At 39.9% G+C, this 25,495-nt stretch overlaps 1 protein-coding gene across 1 annotated transcript; it reads left to right on the plus strand.

The window, feature by feature from the left end:
- The first annotated feature begins 248 nt into the window (after positions 1-248).
- LOC311266689 (STE20-like serine/threonine-protein kinase) lies at positions 249-25,383 on the plus strand. Its single transcript, XM_084369188.1, has 18 exons — positions 249-1,187; positions 2,787-2,951; positions 7,515-7,563; positions 7,784-7,933; positions 11,541-11,613; positions 11,751-11,945; positions 12,177-12,258; positions 13,195-13,326; positions 14,245-15,018; positions 15,117-15,247; positions 15,429-15,552; positions 17,601-17,780; positions 19,667-19,796; positions 21,306-21,430; positions 21,620-21,811; positions 21,943-22,068; positions 22,264-22,377; positions 23,216-25,383. Exons 1-18 carry the CDS (start codon positions 1,038-1,040, stop codon positions 23,360-23,362), a joined length of 3,039 nt encoding a protein of 1,012 aa, XP_084225314.1. The 5' UTR covers positions 249-1,037; the 3' UTR covers positions 23,363-25,383.
- The last annotated feature ends 112 nt before the right edge of the window (positions 25,384-25,495 follow it).

Below are 25,495 nucleotides of genomic sequence, written 5' to 3' on the forward strand. Positions count from 1 at the left end.
TCGTGTTAAAAATTACTTATTAGTTTTTTTCTGTGGCGTGATAATATGCTGTACATGTTAAACAGGTTCCTCCCGAGGAAAGTCATTGAAACATTTCTACTTTAAAAAAAAAAGTTTAGTATTTTTCTGTCTGCAAGGCGCGTTCATGTTTCGCAATGGTGTATGGGACATGTAGTTTCAGCGACACAAAGAAACCTGACTGTGACGGTTATTGGCCGACAGACGCGATAATGACAGTTATGACAACGAAGAACTACTATGCAGCAGACAGTACTGCTACTCATAGTAAATAAACTTTTCTGTTGTTAATAGTTTAAACACCACAACATGAGTTGTGTTCGGTCTCCAGTGCAGACGAGGGCAGCAGAACACTGAAATTACCCCGCCAAGTGTCAAGCACGAGGGGCTCGAAGAGAAAGAATCGCAGCCGCGCGCAGTCGTGAACGCGCAGAGACACTAAATCCGCTAGATTACTAAACCCGTCTCCTACCAAGGGAAAGATGACTGTTTTTTCCCGTTTTAGCGATTGCTAATGTGCCGACCAACTGTACCCGTCTGTACCTTCAAGGAAACTAATTAATTATTCTGTTGAATACAACTATTTGGAAGGACGTCTTACTCATCTCTTTTTTCTTTTTGTTGAGAAAGAGCCCCACCGGGTTGTCTGGCCAGTGGGTCGTCAGGAGTTGGAACAACAACGAGCTTCCCGTACTACTTTGCATTGAAATGCTATCTTGTTTAGGCGGATTTCAGATGCCACGACACGCCTAGGTTAACCTTTAGTTATTATTCGATGGGTTAACAATGACCTTTGAAGTGCGAAATAGCTGTTCTCTTGACCGGCCCAAACGGTGTCAAAGGCTAAGCTAGGTTCTGATCCGAACTGTTATGAAAGCTAACAGTTAAATGCTGTATTGACCAAGCGGATATTTATAGCTAATGGGACACATACGCTAACTCCAAAGACTTATGCTAAACTGTTCAGGGAAATTTCCATTGTCAACTTTCTACGTTGGTTGAATGACCCAGGATTCAATATGTCATTTTTTAATTTCCGTAAAATATTTAAATTGGGAGCTGAGAAGAAGAAGAAACAGTATGAACACGTCCGCAGAGATGAAAACCCAGAGGAAATATGGGACATAATCGGTGAATTAGGGGATGGAGCCTTTGGAAAAGTGTTCAAGGTAAGGAATGCCTCCTTCAGAGCCATTTTATCTGCTTCTTTGTGGCAGACTTGTGTTTGTATTAAATGGGAGTAGCCTCTCTGTACCCCACAGTCCTCTTATTGACACAACTAGCCAGCAGTGACACCTCAGTCTTGAATTCTCTGACCCACCCACCACCTTCAGCCCAATACACTAGCCCGAGAGACAGAGGTGGTGTCAGATACGATTGCAGGGGTCCGTCTCCACATTACCCAACACGCTTTGTCTTCAACCGTCTCCCTGTGAAGTTTGTTCACATGTGACAAACATCCAAAAGTCATCCGATCCACTAATTGCTGGAAACTTGACCTCTTCACCCACTGGTCTCATTAGCGTGCAGTTAACATTAAGTTTGGTCATGTACATGCCGGTATAAGCTGTCACAGACTTGACATTGATGCTGGTGGGTGATGTTTGTATTGTATCTGCTATTCAGCTGTTTTTAGAAGCTCAAACAAACCAGCCAAATAATTCCCCCTTTTACATTTTCAGATTAGCTGACCCAATGTCAAAGTAACATCATCAATTTAATAGTGACATTGTTTGGCTTGACCCTATTTCATAAGTGGAGCCAGAAGCCTTATTTGCATGAGTGACAGTCAATTTTATCACACAGGAGGGCTCTACCAAGTCTAATACCAGGAAAGCTGTGGCTAACTGTGTTGTTTACATTCTCTGTTTTTGTCATATTTGCTAAATGCTATTTTTGGACACTAAAATTGTTGCCCGAGCCAAGATTTCATGACAGTGTTACTTTACATCAAACTTAAATCAAGCCTAATCTTCTTGCACAATGATTTAGTCACAGGTTGGCAATTTCAAAGCATTCCAACAGTAACTAGACCTACTGTTCAAGAAAGGAGAATGTACCAATAGAGATCCTTTATCATCATTGAAGCAGTTTATTTTTGTCCTACTGGCAGTGGCACTAGAGTCAAACTGAAGGAGATCTAGAAATAGTAAATTGCAGTGTTATGTTTATATGTCTGGGCTGTGGGCCACACCAGTTGTAATGCATCATGGCACTGATTCATTACTGGGATAGTCCACACTGTATTGATGTATAGTGAAATGCTAGGTGCCTGCTTTAGCACTGAGGAGGATATTATGGGGGTTTATTTTATTATTTTTTTAAATGGCATGTATGGCTGACCACGGAACACGGGCAGGTCACCAGGAAGTGGCTGCATCCCATATCGCCGCCGCGACTTCATCGAGCACATCCTGCCCACAGAGAAGCCAAAACAAACAGGAGAAATTTCCACTTCAACCAGACATGTCTCATGTTCTGCTGACTAACTCTCAGCAAAGCAGAGGGTGTTTATTTGCTGTTTTTAGATCCTCTTAATGGCTGTTAAAGGTGCTTGTTGCAGGTCTGAGGTCCAGACAACTTCAGGTCCGACATAGGCCACGTTTCTATGAGTCTTTGAGATAACATGTGTTCATCTAGAGCTTTAGATGAGAACAAACATTTTCTGAACTAGATCAGAGTGCTGAACGTGCAAGACTTGAAATGTGAAGTGAAGTGAAAAACTGTCCTTTGCCATCCAACAGTCTAATAATATTCTCATCCTACAGGCTCAGAACAAACAGACGGGCATCCTAGCTGCAGCCAAAGTTATTGACACTAAGACAGAGGAAGAGCTGGAGGACTACATGGTGGAGATCGACATTTTGGCCTCCTGCGACCACCCAAATATTGTCAAACTGCTCGACGCTTTCTATTATGAGAGCAAACTCTGGGTGAGTAGAAGGATAAGCTCTCTGGAGTGACAGTGTCATCATGTTTGTTCATGTAAGCAACCAAGCAGGGGTAAATATGGACCTAATACAGCAGTTTGATTCAGCAAAGTTTCTTCTGAAACACCAATTAGACCAATCTTGAAAATATGAATGGAGTATTCAGTAAATGTTTTTGGCAGTGCAACTTGAGCAGCCTAAAACTTGGACAAAAACAACACTGAATGTGATTGTAAAAGTAAATCTCCTCCCACAGTAAATCAGATCTATAAAACCAGAGAAGAAATAGGCCCAGTGTTTCATTGCGTCTTCTTTTTGCTTTTTGTATGCCCTGTATTCCAGTTGTTATGATAATGACACTATGGGCTCAGAGTGGGCTTAACAATATTATCTGTACCAAATTAAAGGCATAGTGCGTAATTGAACTGATACTGTAAGGTTGTTGCAGTATGCAATATCCTTTTTTCTACTACTGTCTTGCTATCAGAATTTGAGGCCAAAGTTCATATGAGCCACAAAAACTAGGTCCATATAGAGCTGGTTAATCATCATACAGGTTCATAATCCGTCCACTTTTGATATAAACTCATTTAAATGCCTTTGTTTGTCACTGTAGTCCCTTTTTCATTCACCTTTTGTAAAAAAATGTTAAGGTATCTTTCAAAACTTCAAGTCTGACTATTCCTTGCAACACAAACTTTGAATTTTAGGTGTATTTCTCTCAATTGGAACATTGGTGCTGGGCTCCAGTGAATACTGACTAGTTGTGTCGATACAGTGCCTTGGCCCTGGAACAAACTTGTGTCAGTAGATATGGATTATACCCCAGGCCTTAACGTGAGGGAAGTGTACATGAATAAATAAAAAGTGTGTGAGGAACTCAGTTACTGAGGTACGTTATAAATTGGTACAACCCAGCAATTCAGGAGTTTTTCTCATACATTGTATAGAATACCTAGCTGGCTCCAGCTGATGCTGCAAAATGTGTAAGCCATGCTCGATGTGGTAATATATTGCTTTGCTTTCTCTAGGAATACGATAATGGATACATTGGCACCAAACACTGATATTTTTATTAAAACAAGCTTGCGCTCTCAATGGACTTATCTGACAATTTGACTGACCAGAGTCATTGCTTCACAACTCCTTGTGGTGTAAATCTCTATAAACTTAATTTACAATGATAAAAAGTATGTAGTGAGCCATAGATTTATCCTTACTTTAAATATTTAAACTCTGTTGAACTGTTGTGATTTGTGGCAGTTCCACCCTCTGCCAGTTTTTGCCTATATTCCATTGGATGATGGCACACATGGACATGGACAAACAGAGTCAGTGTGTGCACTTTTTTATAAATTGTTTCATCCTCCGTTCTTGGTATTCATGCAGTGAATAAATTAGGCCTGAGTGTCATGGCTGAAAAATCTATCACGTTAGTGAAGTTTCATATCAGTCGATAATCATTGATCATTTGTAATTATCTGCCCTATTTTTATCATTTTCAAAGACCAGCCAAAAAAGGTTGAATTTAACCTCTTTATTTTAAATTTAACCACCACTTTATCAAGGCACGCAAGTCATAATTAATGTTAACACAACAAGGAAAAACCCACAAATATAATTACATAAATAAGTAGAAATACTGTCATACCAACAAGCTGACCTGTCCTTTTTTTATTCACAATTTCTGTCTGGCAGCACTCATTTTCTCTCACTCTGGTGGTAATGGGTTGTGCTTAGGATTTTCTCCTGTTCTCCCTCTGCCTATTAAATGATTGGCTGTTTGCATGTCACTTGTAGCTCGCTCCATTATCAAGGGATATGACAGGTTGCCAGGGCATATTCTTATAGGGCTTCCATTAGTTTGCATGTAATGCATACACATGAAACTATCGAACATTTTATCAAACTATTTTTTTATTTTTTTTTAAATATCGATGACGTGTCTATCACATATTGCTATCGTTTTATTGTCCAGGAATGTAATGAATACATTATTCCTGTACTTTGACTTTTGAGGGTATTTTGTATCATTTAGTTAGAAAAATATCATGATGTATTACTAGTTGATTGTCTTGCAATATATCGATTATCACAGAATTGCTGTATTGTCGTGATACTGACATTATCTTGGGCAAAATATCATGAATAATATCAGATTGTGAGATACTCTGCAATTCCCATCCCTACATCACACACTTTTCTGTGAGATCTCAAGTCCCTGGTATTGCCACTCTAAAATCCTATATATAATTACCAAGTGTGTGGTCCTGTGTCTTGACTCAATCACCTGGTGTGTGCATTCTTAAGATCAAATATTAAAAATCAATTAAATCTGTTATGTCCGTGGTGTCCCACATTTTTCAAATCACTTAAGATAAGCAAAGGACATTTGAAATTGACATTAAAATTTCTTTTGCCGAATTAGAAGCAGTATCTCCGCATTCAGGGTTGAGAACTTCATTGTAAGTACTGTGCTTTGGCTCATGTGAGTCAATATACAAGCATCTAAGAAGCCAGTCAGGTCATTAGAAAGACTCATGATAGTATTTGATTTTAGTGCATTTCATTGAACGCTCAGCCCTTTCCTCCCCATTGTCCTCTAAACAATGGCCACGACCTGACTGAGGTTGTCTGTTGATTTTTATCTTGGCTTGTGTGGCACCTGTTCGTGCAAAGAGGAGAGAGTGTCCAGGACATTTCCTCCTGGAGATGAAAGGCGTTATTCCACAGGAGGTTTGGGAGGTGGCTTACTTCATAACTGCTTACTAAATATTCTCACCTGTTTATATACCCTTTGTTTCTATATTGCTGTGTTACACTACAATCTCAGTTGCACAGCAACAGTCTCTGGGCTGTGACGTTGTTATTTTCATCTTTTAAGCCTTAGAACAAGTAGGTGAGATCATACAGACTCACAGCCTCCCTCTCTGTACCACATGAAGGCATTAGAAAATATGTGGGCACACACTTCTCCATGTATTTGTGTGTGAAATAAACAAGTAGGAGGAGGAAGCCACAGCCCTGGCCCGTGGTTCCTCTCTGCCTGCTGCCACTCTGAAAAACCACTGTGGGGGCCATTGTACACCAGCAGAGCCACTAAAACAACAGCACGCCTACAGAGAAACACTAGACTGGTGTGCGTGGTGACTAGCCAAGACTGCTCTGAGACTTGAGGCATTGTATGTCTTGTAGGGGCTTTGTTGTTATAAGTAGAACAGTCTTGAAAAGCTCAGCTGAATAATGGAATAGCATTGAACCTTGGTTAACAGTTGGAATTAGTCTTTTTTAGGAAATAAGCCCTTAGAAGATTTTTTCACTTGTCATTTTAAATACAGGCCGACCATGTAACAAAAGCTAGGGCTTTAACCAACGTATCAGCCACAGTTAATTTGTCAATGGTTGCAAAATTGCAGAATTGTGGCTTTACTTCCTCTTCCTTTATGTGTGACATTTGACCAAATGTTCCCCAAATCTCAGTGTTGACGAGTGGGTTAACTTCATGCTATAGGGCTAGCCTTGTGTGCAAGCTTAATAAAAATACCCCTCCAGATGCTTTATCTAACTTAATGCCATAATCATACTCACCCCTGCCTCAGCTGCTGTGTCCATAGAAACTTTAATCCTATTTACAGAATAAGGCCTAAGGTCTGGCAATATAGCTGGCTAGCTACCTCGCACATGTGTGAAACCTTTTCCACAATGTGGCCCCAACTGGGCCAATCCTCTTAAGTCAACAGCCATATTGAGAGCTCCTAAATGCCATTAAGGTCTCAGAGAGTTTCATTCACACAGGTTGGGTGGAGGTTCATTCTCAAATTACCTTAGCCAAGTGAGTAGGTAGGGTATATTATGTGATGTGGTGATGATGATGGGCCCATTTCATTTAGTACATATACAATGCATCTTTCAGCAGTCTAAATACATGAAAGTAAGCATTTCTCTCTGAACATGAGAACCATCCAGACCCTCACAATAGATTTGAGGGGTCACTGGGTTCAACTTGAGCATTATAGCCTCATGAATGACCTGCGTTCGCCTCTGTATGAAATGAGTTTTGAAGCATAGCTCATGCTAATCTCTAAATCATGAAAGATTAATAAAGACTACATTTTTATATGATGGATGTAGGGTTGCAATGGTGTATAGTGCCAGTTCAGTTTTTTCTGTGTTCAGTTCAGTTCAGGGTATATTGTGGTGTGAAAACTGGTGGCTATCATACTGTGTACATTTGCTTATCTACAGCATTCAATTCTTCCATATTAGTCTTATTAAAACAATATAGTTCAAGGTCATATGAAATTTCATGTCTGTCAGGACATAATAATAAATAGAAATAGAGCTGAACCAAATAAAACCTTTTATTTTCATTCTTTAAGGGTTATAGTAACTAATAATTGTGTAATACTGTATACTGTGATATTTCCTGAGGTGGCTCTTGTACTGTGAAAATCATCTAGCATTGCAACCCTAGTTGCATGCTGCTTTACATAAACAAATACCTGTTTTGCTAATGTTGAAAAACACATTGACTCTGTGTTCCCTTTTTCCACTTATTGTTGGTAGATCCTCATTGAGTTCTGTGCAGGAGGGGCTGTGGATGCAGTCATGCTAGGTGAGTCAGCATTTCCACTTTGCATACAGGTTGTTACATCAAAAGGGAAACTGTTTAGAAATCAGCACTGAACTGAATTGAGACACCAAAAGTCCTCTGTAGACCAGCAAATCACATTCTTCATTACGCGATACACTGTAGCATAGCTTATGTAGCTTAACGCTTCCTATAGTCTATTATTAGGTTGCTTTTGATTTCATGCATTTGTGTGACCCTGCAGAACTGGAGAGACCACTGACAGAGCCTCAGATCAGGGTGGTGTGTAAGCAGACTTTGCAGGCCCTCATCTACCTTCACGACAACAACATCATACACAGAGACCTGAAGGCTGGCAACATCCTCCTCACGCTGAACGGTGATGTCAAGCTTGGTAAGGCCGAAATCAATTCATAGATGCTTCCATGGGTATGTTGAAGGAGGAGTGGAGAAAACTGTAACCTATGTAATACACACAGGGTGTAGGCAAAAGTTAAAACCTGATTGTGAGTTGTTTTGCCTACAAGTGTATTTTTCCTCGCTCAGTTATGGAATTTTGTTACTTTGAGGGAAAATTATGAATGAGTTCACAGTCTACTGATGTAGGCTGTGTGCCTTTGGCCAGAGGCTCCATATAAGCTATTTATTTCATGTTTCCTCATAAGTGCTGGAAATGGCCCAGGAACGTACTATGTAGTGATTCTAGGTGCTGTATCGTAGGCAACTGGACTTGTTTCAGTTTCTTCAAGATGTTTCACCTCTCATCCAAGAGGCTTCTTCAGTTCTAACTAACTGGAGGAGAGTTGACAGGCTTTTAAACTCTGTGGGTGTGTTCTTACAGAGTCGTTAAGGACACGTGTGAGCTCTGAGTTTCAAAGGAGGATCTTTAATAAACATCATATCCGGTTCACTTTAAACCTACCAACACACTGAGGCAGAAACTTGTCCATCCTAAGGACATAACACCCAGGCATAAACATAGTAATGTAGTTTATGCTGGTCAATGCAGCCAGGACTGCACAGATTTGTACATAGGGGAGACAAAACAACCTCTCCATAAACGAATGGCACAACACAGGAGGGCCAACTCCTCAGGTCAAGACTCTGCTGTCCACTTACATCTGAAGGAGAAAAATCATTCCTTTGAGACAACAATGTAAACATCTTGGCCAGAGAAGACGGATGGTTTGAAAGAGGAGTAACAGAATCCATCTATGTCAAACTGGAACAACCACCTTTGAACAGAGGAGGTGGCCTAAGACATTACTTATCACCCACCTACAATGCTGTACTGAGTTCTCTCCCCAGACAGCTTAACAACCATTCACACCTGGGCTCACCTAGCCTTAGCAACCCATATGAAGGCCAGTTTGACCAACGACCCACAAGTGGCCCTAACGACTCTGAAACTCAGAGCTCACACGTGTCCTTAACGACTCTGTAAGGACACTCCCACACAGAGTTTAAAAGCCTGCAACTCCCCTCCAGTTAGTTAGAACTGAAGAAGCCTCTTGGATGAGAGGTGAAATGTCTGCAAGAACCTGAAACAAGTCGCCTACAATACAGCACCTAGATTTACCATGACCTGGATGACTGAGAACCTTCATCACTATATAGTGATACCATCCATTTAGAGCCACTTTCACACATGCAGCTTAGACACAATGTTAGGTTTAGTAATCTAAGTAGGGTGTTGGTTCACACAAACAGGTCAGTCTAACAGAGAAACTGTATTGAGTCAAGGTATCATGTGGTATTATACAGATCTAAAAAACAACTTTATCACTTTGATGTTTGCCATACTCATGTTTTAGCTCTTTTACTGCAAGAAGCTTACAAGTTCACATGATCTTTCTCATGACATTACACTGTGTGCACGTAAGACAGACATATGAAAGAATGTTTGTGACTTTAAGTGCTGCTCTTGTTCCGACCACAAAAGTTTTCCAGAATAACACTGACATTAAAGTTGCCATATTTACTTGACATTTTCGGTTTGTTGAAACGTGTGTTTTATTTTTGTAGTTCTGGCTATTAGACCTGCCAGTAAAAATAAATTACAAAACATAAATAAAAATATGATTATTTAAATATTTAATTTAATTGAACAGTTTTCAGCATTAACATGGCTGAGCCTGAGATACCTTAAGTACAGGTCAACACCTGCATTTTTTTGTTGCAGTTTTGTCTAAATGTACGCAGGTTTATACACAAATTGTGTGTTACTGAAATAACAGAACCATGAAACATGAAAAAGCAAAAATTAATGGAGTTAAGGAATTTGTCACACAGATTATAATTTTTTCTTATGTCTACTAATGTTGCCATGGAGCCATTAAGTTATTTGTGAACTACACCTTTAACTACTAACCCTTTAGCCTCTGTGTGTTTATATTATAGCACACTATGGCCCATTAAAAGTTTGCTGAATTAGCTATTAGTATTTTGTTTTGACTGTATGTATGTACAGAAATCTGTCATTTAATTTGAGGAAGAAAAACTTAAAAAGATGAATTTTGTCAGGCAGGTTCTGATAAAAGAGGTGCATTTTTTCTTTAATTTCCAAGTGGGTTTATATACATGTATTCACAATGGACATTGGAGATCAGAACGTGTAAGTCACACTGAATAAAATGTCTGTGTGTTCAGATTTAGTTGAGACTGATAGGAGTACAAATTCTAATGCAAAGTACAGCAATCTGCTGCCAAGGGTTATAAAGTACCTTAAATGAGTTGTGTGTCTCCACTTCCGCTGTAGCTCAAACTGTTTTTAAGTGGTCCAAATAAGTGGGCCAAACTAAAGTAATTAACTTCCTGTTCTTCTTAGAACACTGATATGCATGTGCCCCTTTAACCTCACGCAGTATCTTGCCTCATGTCTGTCCATCCACCCACAATGACATCATCAGGGTTATTTCTTCTCTGGACTATCTCAGACTTTGGAACGCTCCCTCCAGAGCCACAGAATGCATTTAACAACTGTTTTCATAGACTATGTAGGTAAATGTCTTTGTGACAAGTGTGCTGACTTTGATCTGTAAAATCGGTGAAAAAATTGATTCACTTTGACTTATTCTGCACACTCTTGCTGTTGCATGGCAATTGCAGAGATGGCAGCATGAACTTGTGACCTTTATGCAGAAGTAGAGCTGCAGCTAACGATTGTTATCATTGTTGATATTTCTGCCAATTAAATTCTCGAGTTCTCTACGGGTACTACTGTGAGCATAAATGGTGGATTGTTCCTGTATGTCAGCCCTGTGATGAACTGCTGACCTGTCCAGGGTGTAACCTGCTGCTCGCCCAATGTCAGCTGGGATCAGCTCCAGCCCCCCTTCGACCCTGCAATGAATAAGCGGTTACAGATAATGGATGGAATAATGAATGTCATAGGGGAGTAAAGAAACCAGAAAAACTCACATTTAAGAGGCTGAAATCTGAGTTTTTTCCTAAAAAATTATTCAAACCATTTAATCGATTATCAAAATGGTTCATAATTTATTTTATAGTTTACAACTAATTGATTAATTATTGCAGCTCTACACAACAGCAATTGTTTGGTGGTGCTACTCAGTGTGTCATAAACATGTGTCCACTGCAGATGCAGTAGCGTAGCTTGTTTAGACGGGTATGAGTCACTGCTGGTGAATGAAACAAGCTCAGTGAGATAACACACAGCAAGCATTTTGTCCAGTGACATTACACACTCAGAGGTGGCTGTGCATCTGCTTGCCAGGACACTGATGAGCTGTTACTCATACACAATTCAAACAAGGCATGATGTCATCATGCAGATGTAAGACTAGTGTTATAACAGCATAAGGTTTCTGTGTAATATTTTGTTCCTTTCATGCACTGATGAGTTTAAAAATTGTGCTGCTCAAGAGAACAGTTTATCATTTTGTACTTGTTGGGTTTGTGTGGCTACATGTAGAAAATAAATAATGACAGTGGTGTTAGTCTGGCTAATTTTGGTTTGTCTTGAATCACATGTCTTCCAGCTGACTTTGGTGTGTCTGCCAAAAACACCAAAACGCTGCAGAGGAGAGACTCTTTCATTGGAACACCTTACTGGTGAGTGAAACATAGAAGAGACAATAAAAACACTTTTTGTCCATTTTTTTAAACAAAATGATAACATATACTTTGGCCATTCTTTTTGCCTTTCTTGCACAAAATACAATAATCATCCACAAACTTAATCCTTCCAGGATGGCTCCAGAGGTGGTGATGTGTGAGACGTCCAAGGACCGTCCATACGACTACAAGGCTGATATCTGGTCACTTGGGGTCACCTTGATTGAGCTGGGGCAGATTGAGCCGCCCAATCACGAGATGAACCCAATGAGAGTCCTGCTGAAAATAGCAAAGTCGGATCCTCCTACCCTGATGCAACCATCACGCTGGTGAGTCACAGCGTGAATCTCTGTCAGCCCTCAGGAATGAGGGAGAAGATGCCTTGAGGTCACATGTTTGACTGAGCATGCATTTGTTTTGGATTACTAAGTAAATGTTTGCCGTTATGTTTTTATGACACTTATAATATGCAGAGATCCATGATGTAGAGCAATACATTTTGTAATTGTACAAGACCATATTCGAGTCTTATTTTTTATCAATGTTTCTCTACCTGTAAGGTCCCCAGAATTCAGTGATTTCTTGAAACGGTGTCTGGACAAGCATGTGGACAACAGATGGGGTGCGACACAACTGCTACAGGTATCTTTGTCTTGAACATTCACACTCAAGTTCTGAACTCCTATTTCACTGTCTATCAATTGGCCCAGCCCTGTACCTTGGCCACTTAAATCAAGTTAATAATAATCCTCGTTCCCCATCCCATACCCATGTACCACCTGCCATTAGGAGTGTTAGCAGCACAGTCCTAGACGACATCTGTTTACGTGCTTGCTGTCAGGTACTGAACTGTGTGTCCTGGCAAGACACTCATCCCACTGCGCTTGAGCTGACGTCAGCAGTACAGGCTTTTCTTTTTCCATAGGGTTTAAGGTGCTCTCCAAGTCAGAGCCACTTAGCAACAGCGAAGCAGTAAGGAGACATTCACACACACACACACACGGGATACACTGCTGCTAAAGGATTGTTCTGCGCAGAGGAAGACTCAATGGGCTTGAAAATCCAAAATAGCGGTCTGCCACCGATGAAGGTTTTGATATCAAAGAAAATGCATATTCTCAGGCCAGCCATAGAGTATATGCAGCAGATTTCTAAGCCAAAGAAGGTGAGGCTGTTGAGATGTAGATGCAGTATGTGTAGTCTTTAGTTGCATTAAAGAAGTTTGCCAATAGATTTATTTATTTGCATATTGTTGTTTGCATGTAAGTCAGACAGACAGGTGACAAAGGATGCAGCAAAGAAAGTTTGAAGTATTAGTATTGTTTAATGTGTGTTTGTTGGATGTGCGTATTTCACCCCATCTTGTGTAGCTTGTTAAACTGTAAACAGTTTCTCAATATATCTCAAAATCTATGGGATTAGTTGTCAGACGGTTGTCTAGTCTTTGCTTCCAGCTTCAAGGGCTTTTATTGCAGCAGGTAAATGTTGAGTTTAACATAACATATGTTCCACACTGGCTGTTAATATATAAATAATAATGTGATTTCTAATCATTTTACTTTTGTTTTTTTTGTACAGCATTCATTTGTGTCCAGCGTGTCAGAGAACAGGCCACTGAGGGAGCTCATAGCTGAGGCGAAGGCTGAGGTCACCGAGGAGATTGAAGAGCACAAAGAGGAAGAAGAGGAGGAAGAGACAGAAGCACATCTGGTGTGTAAACAAAAATCAGTTTTCATAAGGTTTACTAGAGGAGTTGGCATTGTTGAGGAGAAAGGATTTTTTTAGTTTTTTATAGTTTTGTATAAATGAAGTGGAGCATACTGAATTTTCAGATGCACATTTACCTATTCTGGTAACACGACAACATTTGGCTTGTGCAAAAAACGTATAACTTTATTCTAGAGCTGAAATGATTAATGAATAATCAATTCTAATTTCATTAATGAGCAACTATCTTAATCATTAATTGTATAGACTGTTGGCTGTACCAAGACACGCAATTTGAATATATCTCCTTAGGCTCTGAGAAATTTTAATTTGATAATTAAAATGATCAATCAATTGAGAAATAGTCATCAGATTAATAGATGATTTTATTTATTCTTTTAATCATAAGGTCCAGCTAGGGCGGCACAATATGGTCAAATCATATTGCAATTATTTTGATGGATATTACGATCGGCATGTGAGTCACAATTAGTGCGACTGGTCATTTAAAAATGAACAATTAAAACCATGAAGTGACATTTGTTAGGGCCTGCATGTTTTTATTACAAGTGGATAACAAAATGTGTAGGCCAGGCCATCTCTGCAGCACTACAGTACTTCATTACAGTGCTGTTTGGTCACACATTTTGCCGTTATCAAAAAAATGGCAACTTCTGCAATTTGGATATTGCATTTGGCCATATTTGGATTTGAGTAATATTTTGATTAAATGTGCAGCCCTAGATGCAGCAGTACTGCATTCATGATCCAGTAATTTAGTCATTAATACTTTTCCACTAACGTATTTTAAATATAATAATTAGAGCTAAAACTAACAATTCATTTCTTCATTGTTTAAACTGTTTTTGCAGAAACCAACATTCCTAACTTCTGTTACTGTCACTTCTTTTTCCTCTTCAGGGCCACAAACGAGCTCCCTCTGACGTCAGTGTTGCCAGCTCAGAGGATGAGAAGATCCCCCTCTCTCCCTCCATCTTGGAATCAGTCCCAGAGAAGGTCGAGCCTATTCTGCCCGGGCCCAAAGCCACACCCGCTGAGATCCCTGTGGCCAACCATGTGGTGAGCACTAGCTTTGTGGAGGAGCCCACTGCCCCTGTAGCTGGGGAGCTCAAAGAGGAGACCTCAAACACACCAGTTGATGATGGAGTGGGAGAACAGAAACCAGAAGAGGAAAAGTCTCCAGAAGGAGGAGAAGATGTTGCCTCCTCAGACGCAGAGGCTTCACCAGAGGCTCCTGCTAAGGAAATGCAGCAGCTGGAGATTGCTGTTGAGGATGAAAAAGAAGTGGACACAGCTGAGGTTCCTGCCAATACAGAGGCGGGGACAGAGATGTCAGTCACTGAGGCTCCTCAGGAGAAAAATGTGGCTGTTGTGGAGGAATCAAACACACCAGCAGAGGAGGAGGAGGACAGGTACAAACATCTAAAGGTGACATTGACACTACCAGAACAAGATAAAGTTGTTCCAAAAGAGGAGAATGGAGAGAAACCCACAGAAAAGGATAAAATTAATACAGAAGATGAGAAGACGGTTCCAGACAGAGCAAAGGATGACAAAGAGAGAGACTCAGACTCTGGGAGTGGCTCAGCTGCAGATAACAGCAGTGTAGACCTCAATCTGTCTATCTCAAGCTTTCTGTCCAAAACAAAAGAGCCTGGATCTGTTTCTATACAGGTGACTCACACAGCCCACACACTCAAATTTTAGAAACTCTATTATAGCCTTACATAGCTGCAGATACATCTATAAATTCTTGCTTCTTCTTTTCCCAGGACACCAAGCGCCAGAAGAAAACGTTAAAAAAGACTCGTAAATTCATGGTGGATGGAGTGGAAGTGAGTGTGACTACGTCAAAGATCATCACTGACAATGATACCAAGAACGAGGAGATGAGATTCCTGAGGTATTCACTTGCCTTATTTACATTCACCCTGGGCATCAGTTTTATGCAAATATTATGAAAATACATTTACCAGGAACCTCAGTGTACAACCTGACTGTGTTCATGTGTGACCTGCTTCATGCTGAATAAAGACACATAATCAACATAATTTTCTGTCTCCTCTCCTCCCCCACCTCTTCAGGCGCCAGGAGCTGAGGGAGCTGCGTCTACTGCAGAAAGAGGAGCAGAGGGCCCAACAGCAGCTCAGCAACAAACTGCAGCAGCAAAAAGAACAGATCTATCGGCGTTTTGAACAGGAGACCACAGTGAGTCACTCCACTCAGAAATGTCAAGGCTGAGATAAACTTTGTTTTCAAATCACTCAGTGTTTCCCACAGGATTGTGTGAGGCTACAGTGGGTGGACCTTGGACCCTCTAAGAAAATGTTGCACATTTTAAAGTTAAATGCATCAATCTGGTGCACTTTGAGAACTACACCTTGACTGAGAGACCAGATAATCAATGACTTGTTTATAAATTGTGAGTGCCCGTGAGTGCCATGTTAACTATATATTGTCTGGTCTGTATGATTGAGATTGCTGCTTAAAAACCGGAGTGTCATTTTGTGCATGGCATCTGAGCGCGTGTACACGTGAAATGCCTTTATCTTTCCGAGCTCTGTTTCATAAACACTGCTGCCCGTTGGCATTTATCAAATTTAATAAATAACGTGAGTTGTATTTCAGTCTGATGTTTTTCAGGCACAGAGTCACAGAACAGCGCTGGAAGAGGCTGGTAGATACAACACAGACAGGGAGATATAGGCTAAGTACTGCCTAGCTAGGTTAACAAGACAGACAAACAGACTGGAGAGAGATTGAGTACAACCTAGTACATCAACTTAACCTTACTATTATTACGATTACCTGACAGCTGTTCCTGTGAGTGTTATTATTAACACTGGAAGGGAAAAGAGGCTTTGCTGAAGCAACGTTGTGAACATTTGAGATCTTCAGCTCTATCATGATGGGTGAAAAAGATTTTTGGATCAATATGAAACAATGGTGCAGCAAATTAGACTATGGCGGGCCGCCAGAGTCTCATTAATTAATGGGAAACACTGAATGTCACATGCGAACTGGGCATTTTCAAGAGTGATCAGCATTTTTCACACATGAGACCTCCTGTAGTGGTCCGCATGTGAAAGTCACTTTTTCACAAGTTAATTACATACATTCACATGTGATTGTCTATTTTTTACATTAAGATTAGAATTTCCACATGAGAAAATAAAACATTGTACAGGAAATCACATGAAATTTCCTTCTTTATGTGTAAACTCCACATTTTCTCATGTGAAAATACAATATCCATACATGTGAAATGGGCATTTTCACAAATTATGGGCTTTTTTCACATGTGTGGCAACAAAATTTGACATGTGAAATTAGCTTCTTCACTTGTGAATACCATATTTTGCTTGGACCTGGAAACTCATATGCATGTTGCATGATGTTTTAGCTTGACAACCTGTAGTGGTCAATGACCTCAGTAATTTCTTTTATTTAAGCTCTAAAAGGTTTGATGGAACAATTATAAATAAGGAATTTGAACATAAATAGAGAAGGGTTGGAGGAAGGTGAGTTCATATCTGTAATGTGTTATGTGAGTACTGCCCCTGGCTGATGGAGGACTTATTAACTTATTTTTCAGTCTGTGACAATGGAAATAAATGTGACTCTCTGCATTCCAAAACCTCCCATGAGCATCAAGTTATGTCATTTTTCTGGGGGGTAAAATGTGAAAAAATAGACTCGTGTGGTTGTTAAATGAAGGTTTGCTTTGACCTTCTACAAGCATAACACTGTCCAGATGTAGAAAAAAGTGCAAAAGATACTGACTCATCTGAGTGTGATACTTTCTGCCACTACACAAAGATCCAGATTTTGTGGTTCTTAAAAATCTTTTTTTCAAAAGCCTTCATGAGTTAGCTTTGGATGCAGGCAGTGAATAGCAAATTTGTCATGTTACCGTGTGAAGGCTGACATGATTCTCTGCAGTTGTCATTAGTCTGATTGTCACAAGCAGCTGTGCCATTCATTTTCTGTATAGTGAACTGTTAGTGAGCCTGTTTATCGTAACTGATGCAACTTGGCAAAAGTTGTGCATATTTCCTCCTTCACTTGAGAATCTCTAAAATTTAGGGGAAAATACTCATTCTTAGACTTTGATTATTTGACATCCACAAAACGTCTGTCAAATCTAAAGCTGCTTCAGATTGCCTGTAAGGTTTCACACACTGAGAGAACAGAATTGCTTCTTCTTTCACAGTAATTCATTTCACTGATATGATGTGACCCTGTGTGTTCTCCAGAGTAAGAAGCGTCAATATGACCAGGAGGTGGAGAACTTGGAGCGGCAGCAGAAGCAGACCATCGAGAGGCTGGAGCAAGAGCACACCAACCGGCTAAGGGACGAAGCCAAACGCATTAAAGCAGAGCAGGACAAAGAACTCTCTAAGTACCAGAACATGCTGAAAAACCGCAAGAAAGAGGTTGGCACATATTTCATTTCCTTTTTACTTCCTTTGCACATATAGTCCATCAGGAGGATGGGATAGCTGTATAGGGATATTTATAGTAGTTTGTTTTGATACTTAGGCACACACACACACACCTCTCTGATCTGTCTTAAAAGTGTTTACATAACCACTGTTTAGCTGCACAGGGGCTAAATCCGTCTGTGCTTCCACTCTTCATTCATTTTCTCACATAGTTCTAATCTATCCTCAGCTGCTGTCTCATTTTATCTGCCTGTATTATTCATGGCTGTCCTGAGACAGGGCAAACATGAAGTGGGACTTTCTCCAAAGCATGTGACAAACACTATGATGAAACGTATTAAAGAGGATATTGTCCAAGCCCCGCCTGAGGAGGTAATGAGGCCTCGGTTTGCTGTGAAATTTGATGCACACACCATTCCTGTCAGTTGTCCTCTACATGTCTATTGTTGGAACAGGCTTCAGACTGTGTGAGGGAGCATGTGCAAAGTTAGCTAACAGCTGTTTGATGCATTTTTTTTTATAAATTACCCTAACTTTTCCATATTTTACACTGACATGGGTTTGCAGAACCAGCGGGAAAGGTGTGTGTGTGTGTGTGTGTGTGTGTGTGTGTGTGTGTGTGTGTGTGTGTGTGTGTGTGTGTGTGTGTGTGTGTGTGTGTGTGTGTGTGTGTGTGTGTGTGTGTGTGTGTGTGTGTGTGTGTGTGTGTGCAATGGTTCTCCAACTGAGGTGCGGGACCCCCTGAGGGTGCATAAAGCCACTACAAAGGGGGATCTGGATTACCAGAGGATAAATAAGGAACTAAGTTGAATGGATATGAATTATGACGGGAAATTAACAAACAAAAGATTTTTCTGATGTTATCATGGTGACCTTTATTTCACTGAAATTCAACTTGATCTCTTTTTGGCTCCTCCTATCATCATTGATGATTGATGAAAAGAAAATTGTGCAGTGAGGAGCATGAACTTTTTTCAGTTCCTGAAGAAGCATGAGAACCACAGGTTTAGTGCACTGTATAGGAGGGTAATATACTGTGATCCACAGGGAGTGGCTCATGTTATGATTCAGTCCTTTCAGTTGTACAACACTCCCGTACAGGATGAAAGTGAAACCCCTGAATGCGGCCTCTTTTGCGTCTCTTAAAGCATCAGTCATTACTCTTAAGACTTCACACACTTTCTTTTCTGTATATCAGTCCTGATGTAGTGCTATGCTATCACAAATCTCTAACCTGGTCACACTAAGATGAATGCTGAAATTGGAATGCTGTAAATTTTAACTGTTCTTCAACAGTAATGGATCAGTAACGGTACCAGGAAATGGCCAGCACTTAAAGTTAACTGCTTGGCAGTGAGGAGAGGTTTTTCCTTCTGTTTTTCTGTTTTGTGCCTACAATAAGAATCTGTGGGGTATTTTGTAGACATTTAGAGAAATATGATTATAGAAATCTTGAAAATGTTTACTGTATATCAATGAGCACTGCATCAACGTGTAAAATTGCAGCTTCTCTGTCGGGTGTGCCAAGTAGGCCAGATTAATGTGACTAACGAGCAGGTAAAAACAATCTTTACTGCCACTTGTAACTGTCTGGTTCATCAGCAAAAGCCGGGCTTAACCTGAAGTTAAGTTGGCACAAAGCCTGAATGCCAGCAAACACAATCACACACCCTCAGTTGGCCTCATAACATCTATCTGGCTTAATTTATTGATAAAGGTTTTTGTTAGAGGAGACGATGATGTGTCCTTGATTATTGTTAATTCAATGAATCTCTCATTCTGCCTTTCTCAAATTCTTAATGTATTGTATATTCCGAGATTAACGCCTTGACCTGCTGTCCTCGTGTCATTTATAATCTGTGTCATCCTTCATCCAGGAACAAGAGTTTCTTCAGAAGCAGCAGCAGGATCTGGACAGCGCTCTGAAGAAGATTATCCAGCAACATAAACATGAACTCGCCACTATCGAGAGGGACTGCCTCAACCACAAGCAGCAGCTTCTCCGTGGTAAAACCTTGATTATCAAAAATATAATATTCATTAAATAACATAAAATATTATTTTTTATAAATATCATGCATAAATACAGTAAGGTTCAGAATGAATGGTCTGGATTTATTCGTTAGAATCCTGCTAATTTATTCCCATTGCGTAGCTTCAGCTGCTGATGCAAAAAAGCTGAACAAATCAGTAGAGCTGCAACAATGATTCCATTAGCTGTCAACTATTAATCGCCAACAATTTTGATAATTGAAAACAAAGTCAGAACTCTCTGATTCCAGCTTCTTAAATGTGAATATTTTCTGCTTTCTTTACTTCCACTATGACAGTAAACTGAAAATCATTGGATTGTGGAATAAACAAGACATTTGAGGACATCATCTAGAGCCTTGGGAAACACTGGTCATCATTTTTCACCACTTTCTAGACCAAAAAAACTAATTGATTAATCGAGAAAATAATCAACAGATTATTTGACAGTGAAAATATACACGCATACTATACAGTTGTATGTTGCAGCCCTACAAATCAGTATTTTTTATATCAACAATAGATCAAATCATTATCTTTAGACATCCACCTAGAATTCTCACGACTCTCTGCCGGTCCTTTCAGCTCTATAGAGCACTTTAGCCTCTGTTAGCTCATTGTTTAAAGTTTACAGCCCAGCTGTCATCAACCTTGTTTTCAGCAACTTTGATGAAATCACTGTATGCCAAGTAAGTTAGCTACCAACTGGTTAGGATAGGGGAGCATTTAGCTAAAGAATTGGTGGAGACCTAAACGGAGCTAAAAGGACAGGGAATATTATGATATCATACTTAAATGACAACAAACAACTGTCCTCTAGAGTAAGCCCCACTAATTTCTTACAAAAGGCAGGTTTATGCAAACATAATTTACATTATTATCCTTCTTGTCAGTCACACCATTATGTTTTTAGTATATGAGAAAACAAAAACATCCCATGTGTAGTGACTAAGATCAGCAGTGAACAAACTCCCTTCAGAGGGTGAATTCTGTCAGACCACTGACTGCAGCCCCTCCAACATGAATGTAGTGAACAGCAGGCTGTTAGCTGTTAGCTCTGCCTGGGACTTAATCCCATGCTTAATGTGCCAGGAGCTGCACAAACAACGCTTCTCAGAAATGCTCACTGAACCAAGTCACGGGAGGTTGTAGCTGTGCTTTAGGCGCTTGTAAAATGCTTTCACTGGGAATAGAAATGGTCAGATAGTTCAAAGCTTCAAAGCTGAAACCTCATTAGCAAAGTCGGTGTTGGTTGACATAAGTACCTCAAGCATTCAACCATTTCCTGCTAATGAGGTAACTTCAGCTCACAACTGTTTTTGTGTCTTCTGCTCCATCTTGTTTGTCTCTGCTGCAGACTTGTTAAGCAGGATGCTCTTAAAATGAGCTGTTTTGAGGAGATATTCCCCTCCAATTAGCCTGTTAATGGTTCTTCTGTGTGATTGTTTGGCTTTGTCTTTTGTTCACTTGTGTGTCTGTGAACAGCACGAGAGGCTGCCATGTGGGAGCTGGAAGAGCGCCATCTGCAGGAGAAACACCAGCTGTTCAAACAGCAGCTCAAAGACCAGTACTTCATGCAGAGACACCAGCTACTGAAGAGACACGAGAAGGTATGGGCTGGATGAGGGAAAGACCTTTCTTCTAGTTCTTTTACACACTTAAACGTATTTAATCAGTCTTACAACTTCAGGATTACACTCACTTGTTATGTAACTGTCAAAAATAGCTTCGAGAAATGTGTTCAGTATTTAAAATAAGTTGCTCTGGAAGCTTTGTCTGATGGCACGTGTCCTGTACAGGAAATGGAGCAGATGCAGCGCTACAACCAGCGTCTGATTGAGGAGATGAAGAACAAGCAGACACAGGAGAGAACCAGATTGCCCAAGATTCAGCGCAGCGAGGCCAAGACACGCATGGCCATGTTCAAGAAGAGCCTTCGCATCACCGGAGCTGCCATCACCCCCGAGCAGGAGAGGGAGAAGGTCAAACAGGTGACGAGAATATGGAATGTAATGTGCTAGACATGAAACCAACATTTGTCCTTGTGTCATATATTTAATGGAAAACAAATTTATTAGAAGAATAACAAAATATGAAGCCTAATCATGTGTCTGTTTTTCAGTTTGCAGCACAGGAAGAGAAAAGACAGAAGAACGAGAGGCTTCACCAGCATCAGAAACATGAAAACCAGATGAGAGACTTGCAGTTGCAGTGTGACACCAACATTCGAGAGCTTCAGCAGCTACAGGTAGATGTTCAAAAACGCTAAACTTAACGTTGATGAAAAATCTACACATTTAAACCTATTTCTGAACCATTATTATCCACTATTTAAAAGCAGTCTTGCTTTTCTTGACCATCCCAGCCTCCAAAAAAAGCCTTTGCCACAGTAACATGTACATCCCTTCACTTTTCGTGCACTAAGTTCCTGTGTGTGTTTCAGAATGAGAAGTGCCACCTGCTGATCGAACATGAGACCCAGAAGCTGAAGGAGTTAGACGAGGAGCACAGCCTGGAGCTGAAGGAGTGGAGGGAGAAACTACGACCCCGGAAGAAGGTACAGTGTCTGCTATACCTGATTGCATGTGGAGTAATGTTTTGTATGACTACACTACAGGCTAATGTCAAAGTGTGTTTTTATTTTTATTATGATACAATATGTAGTTAATATTGTTTATCAGGTGGGAGTATATTTGGTAGGAGATAGTAAGAGCTGAGTTATACTAGAAAAAAAGTGGTTTGAACAGTGCGTTTGTCCAACCAACCAACCATAACTCATGAATAACTTCATCATCCTCTAACTATTCATAACTATAACTTCACTGTTGTCAGGTCAATATTTTAACTCGTCCTGTAACACTTCTATTACCAAATACCTGCAGAACTGTTATTCCCATCAGCCTTCGCTCTACTCTGTGTTCCATGCTAATAAGCATGTGAGCATGCTGATGTTCTCATTTAGCTCATAGCACAGCTGTTCAGCCTCACAGAGCCAGCATGGCTGTAGACTTTTTGTCTTGTTTTCTGTTTTCTGCCATCGATGTCTGAGTATTTATCACAATATTAACCTTTGAATTTGTCTGTTAACCTAGACATGAACATAGACCAATGACTTCAAACATGTTCAGAGTGCAACAGAATCTGGGATTACCCTAAGGCTCTCAGGCATTAGTGACAATGAATATATGAGCGCTCCTAACTGCATCTCTGGAGTAACCAGAGTAACCAGGCTGTGTATGTCAAACACAAGGCTAGTACATAGAGCTTTTGTTTGATCCACTTACCAGTACCAGGTATACAAGGAACCAGATTAAAACACTTGTAATTTTGCATCAAAATGCCTCCTCAATATTTATATTTATACAACACCAACATGTTTTTGTGCGTATCATCAGGCCCTGGAGGAAGAGTTTGCCAGGAAGCTGCAGGAACAGGAAGTGTTCTTCAAGATGAGTGGAGAGTCAGAGTGCCTTAACCCCTCCACCCAGAGCCGCATCTCCAAGTTCTACCCCATCCCCAGCGTCCACTCCACTGGTTTCTAGGAGAAACCTGCGTACATATGCAGAGACGTAACACAGTCTCCATACACACAGTGCATGTGGACATGAGCATGCACACACACACACCAACAGTAGAGACAGAGTCTGTGCTGCCTTGCCCTCATCCTTTGAGAACTGTTGGAGGGTGTAAGAAGCATTTGTGTTTCTGGACTCTGTTCCTCAGTCTGCAGCTCTGCTCTGCGTCTTCCGTCTACTCTTTATGTCGGACTTTCACACTATTGTAGTCATTTCGAAGGAGAATTATGAAGGAGATTTTCAGATTGTGTATTCCGTCATCACCTCAAAACCACTAAAGTGAGTAGCTCTGTCCAACCTTCTTTTTGTGATTGCATTGTTTTTATAAAGATCCAGTGCCTGTAGAATTTGATGCTTTTAAATCCAAGCAATTGATAAGAATTATTTGTTGCTCAACTGCTCTCTCATTCAGATGTTTGCACTTAAGAACGGATAGCATTTTTATACCTCTTAAACACAATGTTGACTATTTAATTTGGTTAAATATGAAATAGCAACCTTATCATTTATAATTGATGATGAAATAGAATGTATTTCCAATAAAGGAGACGGAGCACATTTTTAATATCAGTCTTGTTGAAGGAATGATGAAACAGTGTATTTTTATGAAATCATATCTCGGTTTGAGTTTTAGATTGCGATACATTAAAGGTTAAAATAACCACTCTAAACAATGATTTCAAGCAAACTTTGGGAACCTTTTAGGTTTCTCCTCAGATTGCCTTCCTGTCTTGAGCACAAAGCTTTAGATTACTATTTAGCAACAAGCTAAGTTGGAAACATGTTTGTTGCAGACAGTTAAAGGAGATGTGGAGATGATATGTTTACACACACACTGTTTATTGGACACTAAGGAAATCACTGTGGTGGCAGAAACAAAGGCTGTCGAACAAGCATTTATGTACCTAATGGTTGGTCTGGTTTTTATTTTTTTAGGTAATACCACATTGTTATTGTCAAGCAAAGGTTATGTATCTCTAGGCACATTATTCAGGGATGAATAAAGAATGCAATGTTTAATATTGTCTGTAAAATCTGGAAGTGATGTCATGTTTTTAATTTTCTTGGGTGTCCTAAAACTCCAGACAGCTTTCAGTTCAAACAAAAACCAGAATCTGTAGTTACAGATGATGATGCCTCCTTTTTATTTGCTTTGGTTTTCTTCCTTTGCCTGCGCATAAGGTATTTTGCTACCATGTGTATCATGAGTAGGCCTGCATGGTTCCTCTTCTTTTTATTGAAATGATAATACAGATTTCATTGTCATGATAGCTAATAGCCTTAATACGTCAGAGAAGCTGTAAGGATATACTGTATACGTGATATGTCCGCCTTTAAAGATTTTGGTCAAACTTAAGGTTTTATGCCAGCTCGCCAACTAAATGTTGTCATCTATGACTGCATGAAACTATTTTAGAATGATTGCATCTGTATTCAAAGAAACAAAAACAGAATAAGAGCTTTGAGCAGGTTTTTTTATTTAGGCTGATGTATTGATGCAGTTGTAAAAACAAACATGGACCTGACTGGTTTAGGCCATCTAGACTTCTGATTGGTTCATTTTATCATCTCATTTCTTTGCGATTGGCTACTGAGAGTCACAGTTAGTCAAAGATATTTAATACCTAAACTGTAAAGAACAAACAATGAAGGAGTGCTGTGCACCTTTTTACAAAACTTTCTCAGTAGCTATTTATATGGAAATGTCTTACCCATGCTGCTGCATCTGTGCTGTAGCTCACTCACTCGTTTTGCAGCATACAAAAATATAATAAAAAAAAACAATCCTGTCGGTTCTTATTCTGTTGGTAAGTTAGATTCTCCATAAATCTTAGTAAATTGATAAAATTCTGACTGTTGAATGAAAAAGAAATGATATCCATATCAAAATCATTATGCATTTTTTAAAGTAAATGTATAGTTTCTAGACTGTCTGTGTAATGTAGATTTTCATTTTGCTGTAAATAAACATTTTCCTCTTTACTACAGTTGTGTCTAGTCTTTGATGTAATTCCATACATGTGTAATTATCTAGCAGTAATTAAAAGCTTACATAATTCAACATGATCTCATTGGAAAAATGCCTTATGTATGAGAAGT

This window comes from Pagrus pagrus, assembly GCF_965226575.1.
Source record: "Pagrus pagrus genome assembly, chromosome: 2".
NCBI classification, from domain to species: domain Eukaryota; kingdom Metazoa; phylum Chordata; class Actinopteri; order Spariformes; family Sparidae; genus Pagrus; species Pagrus pagrus.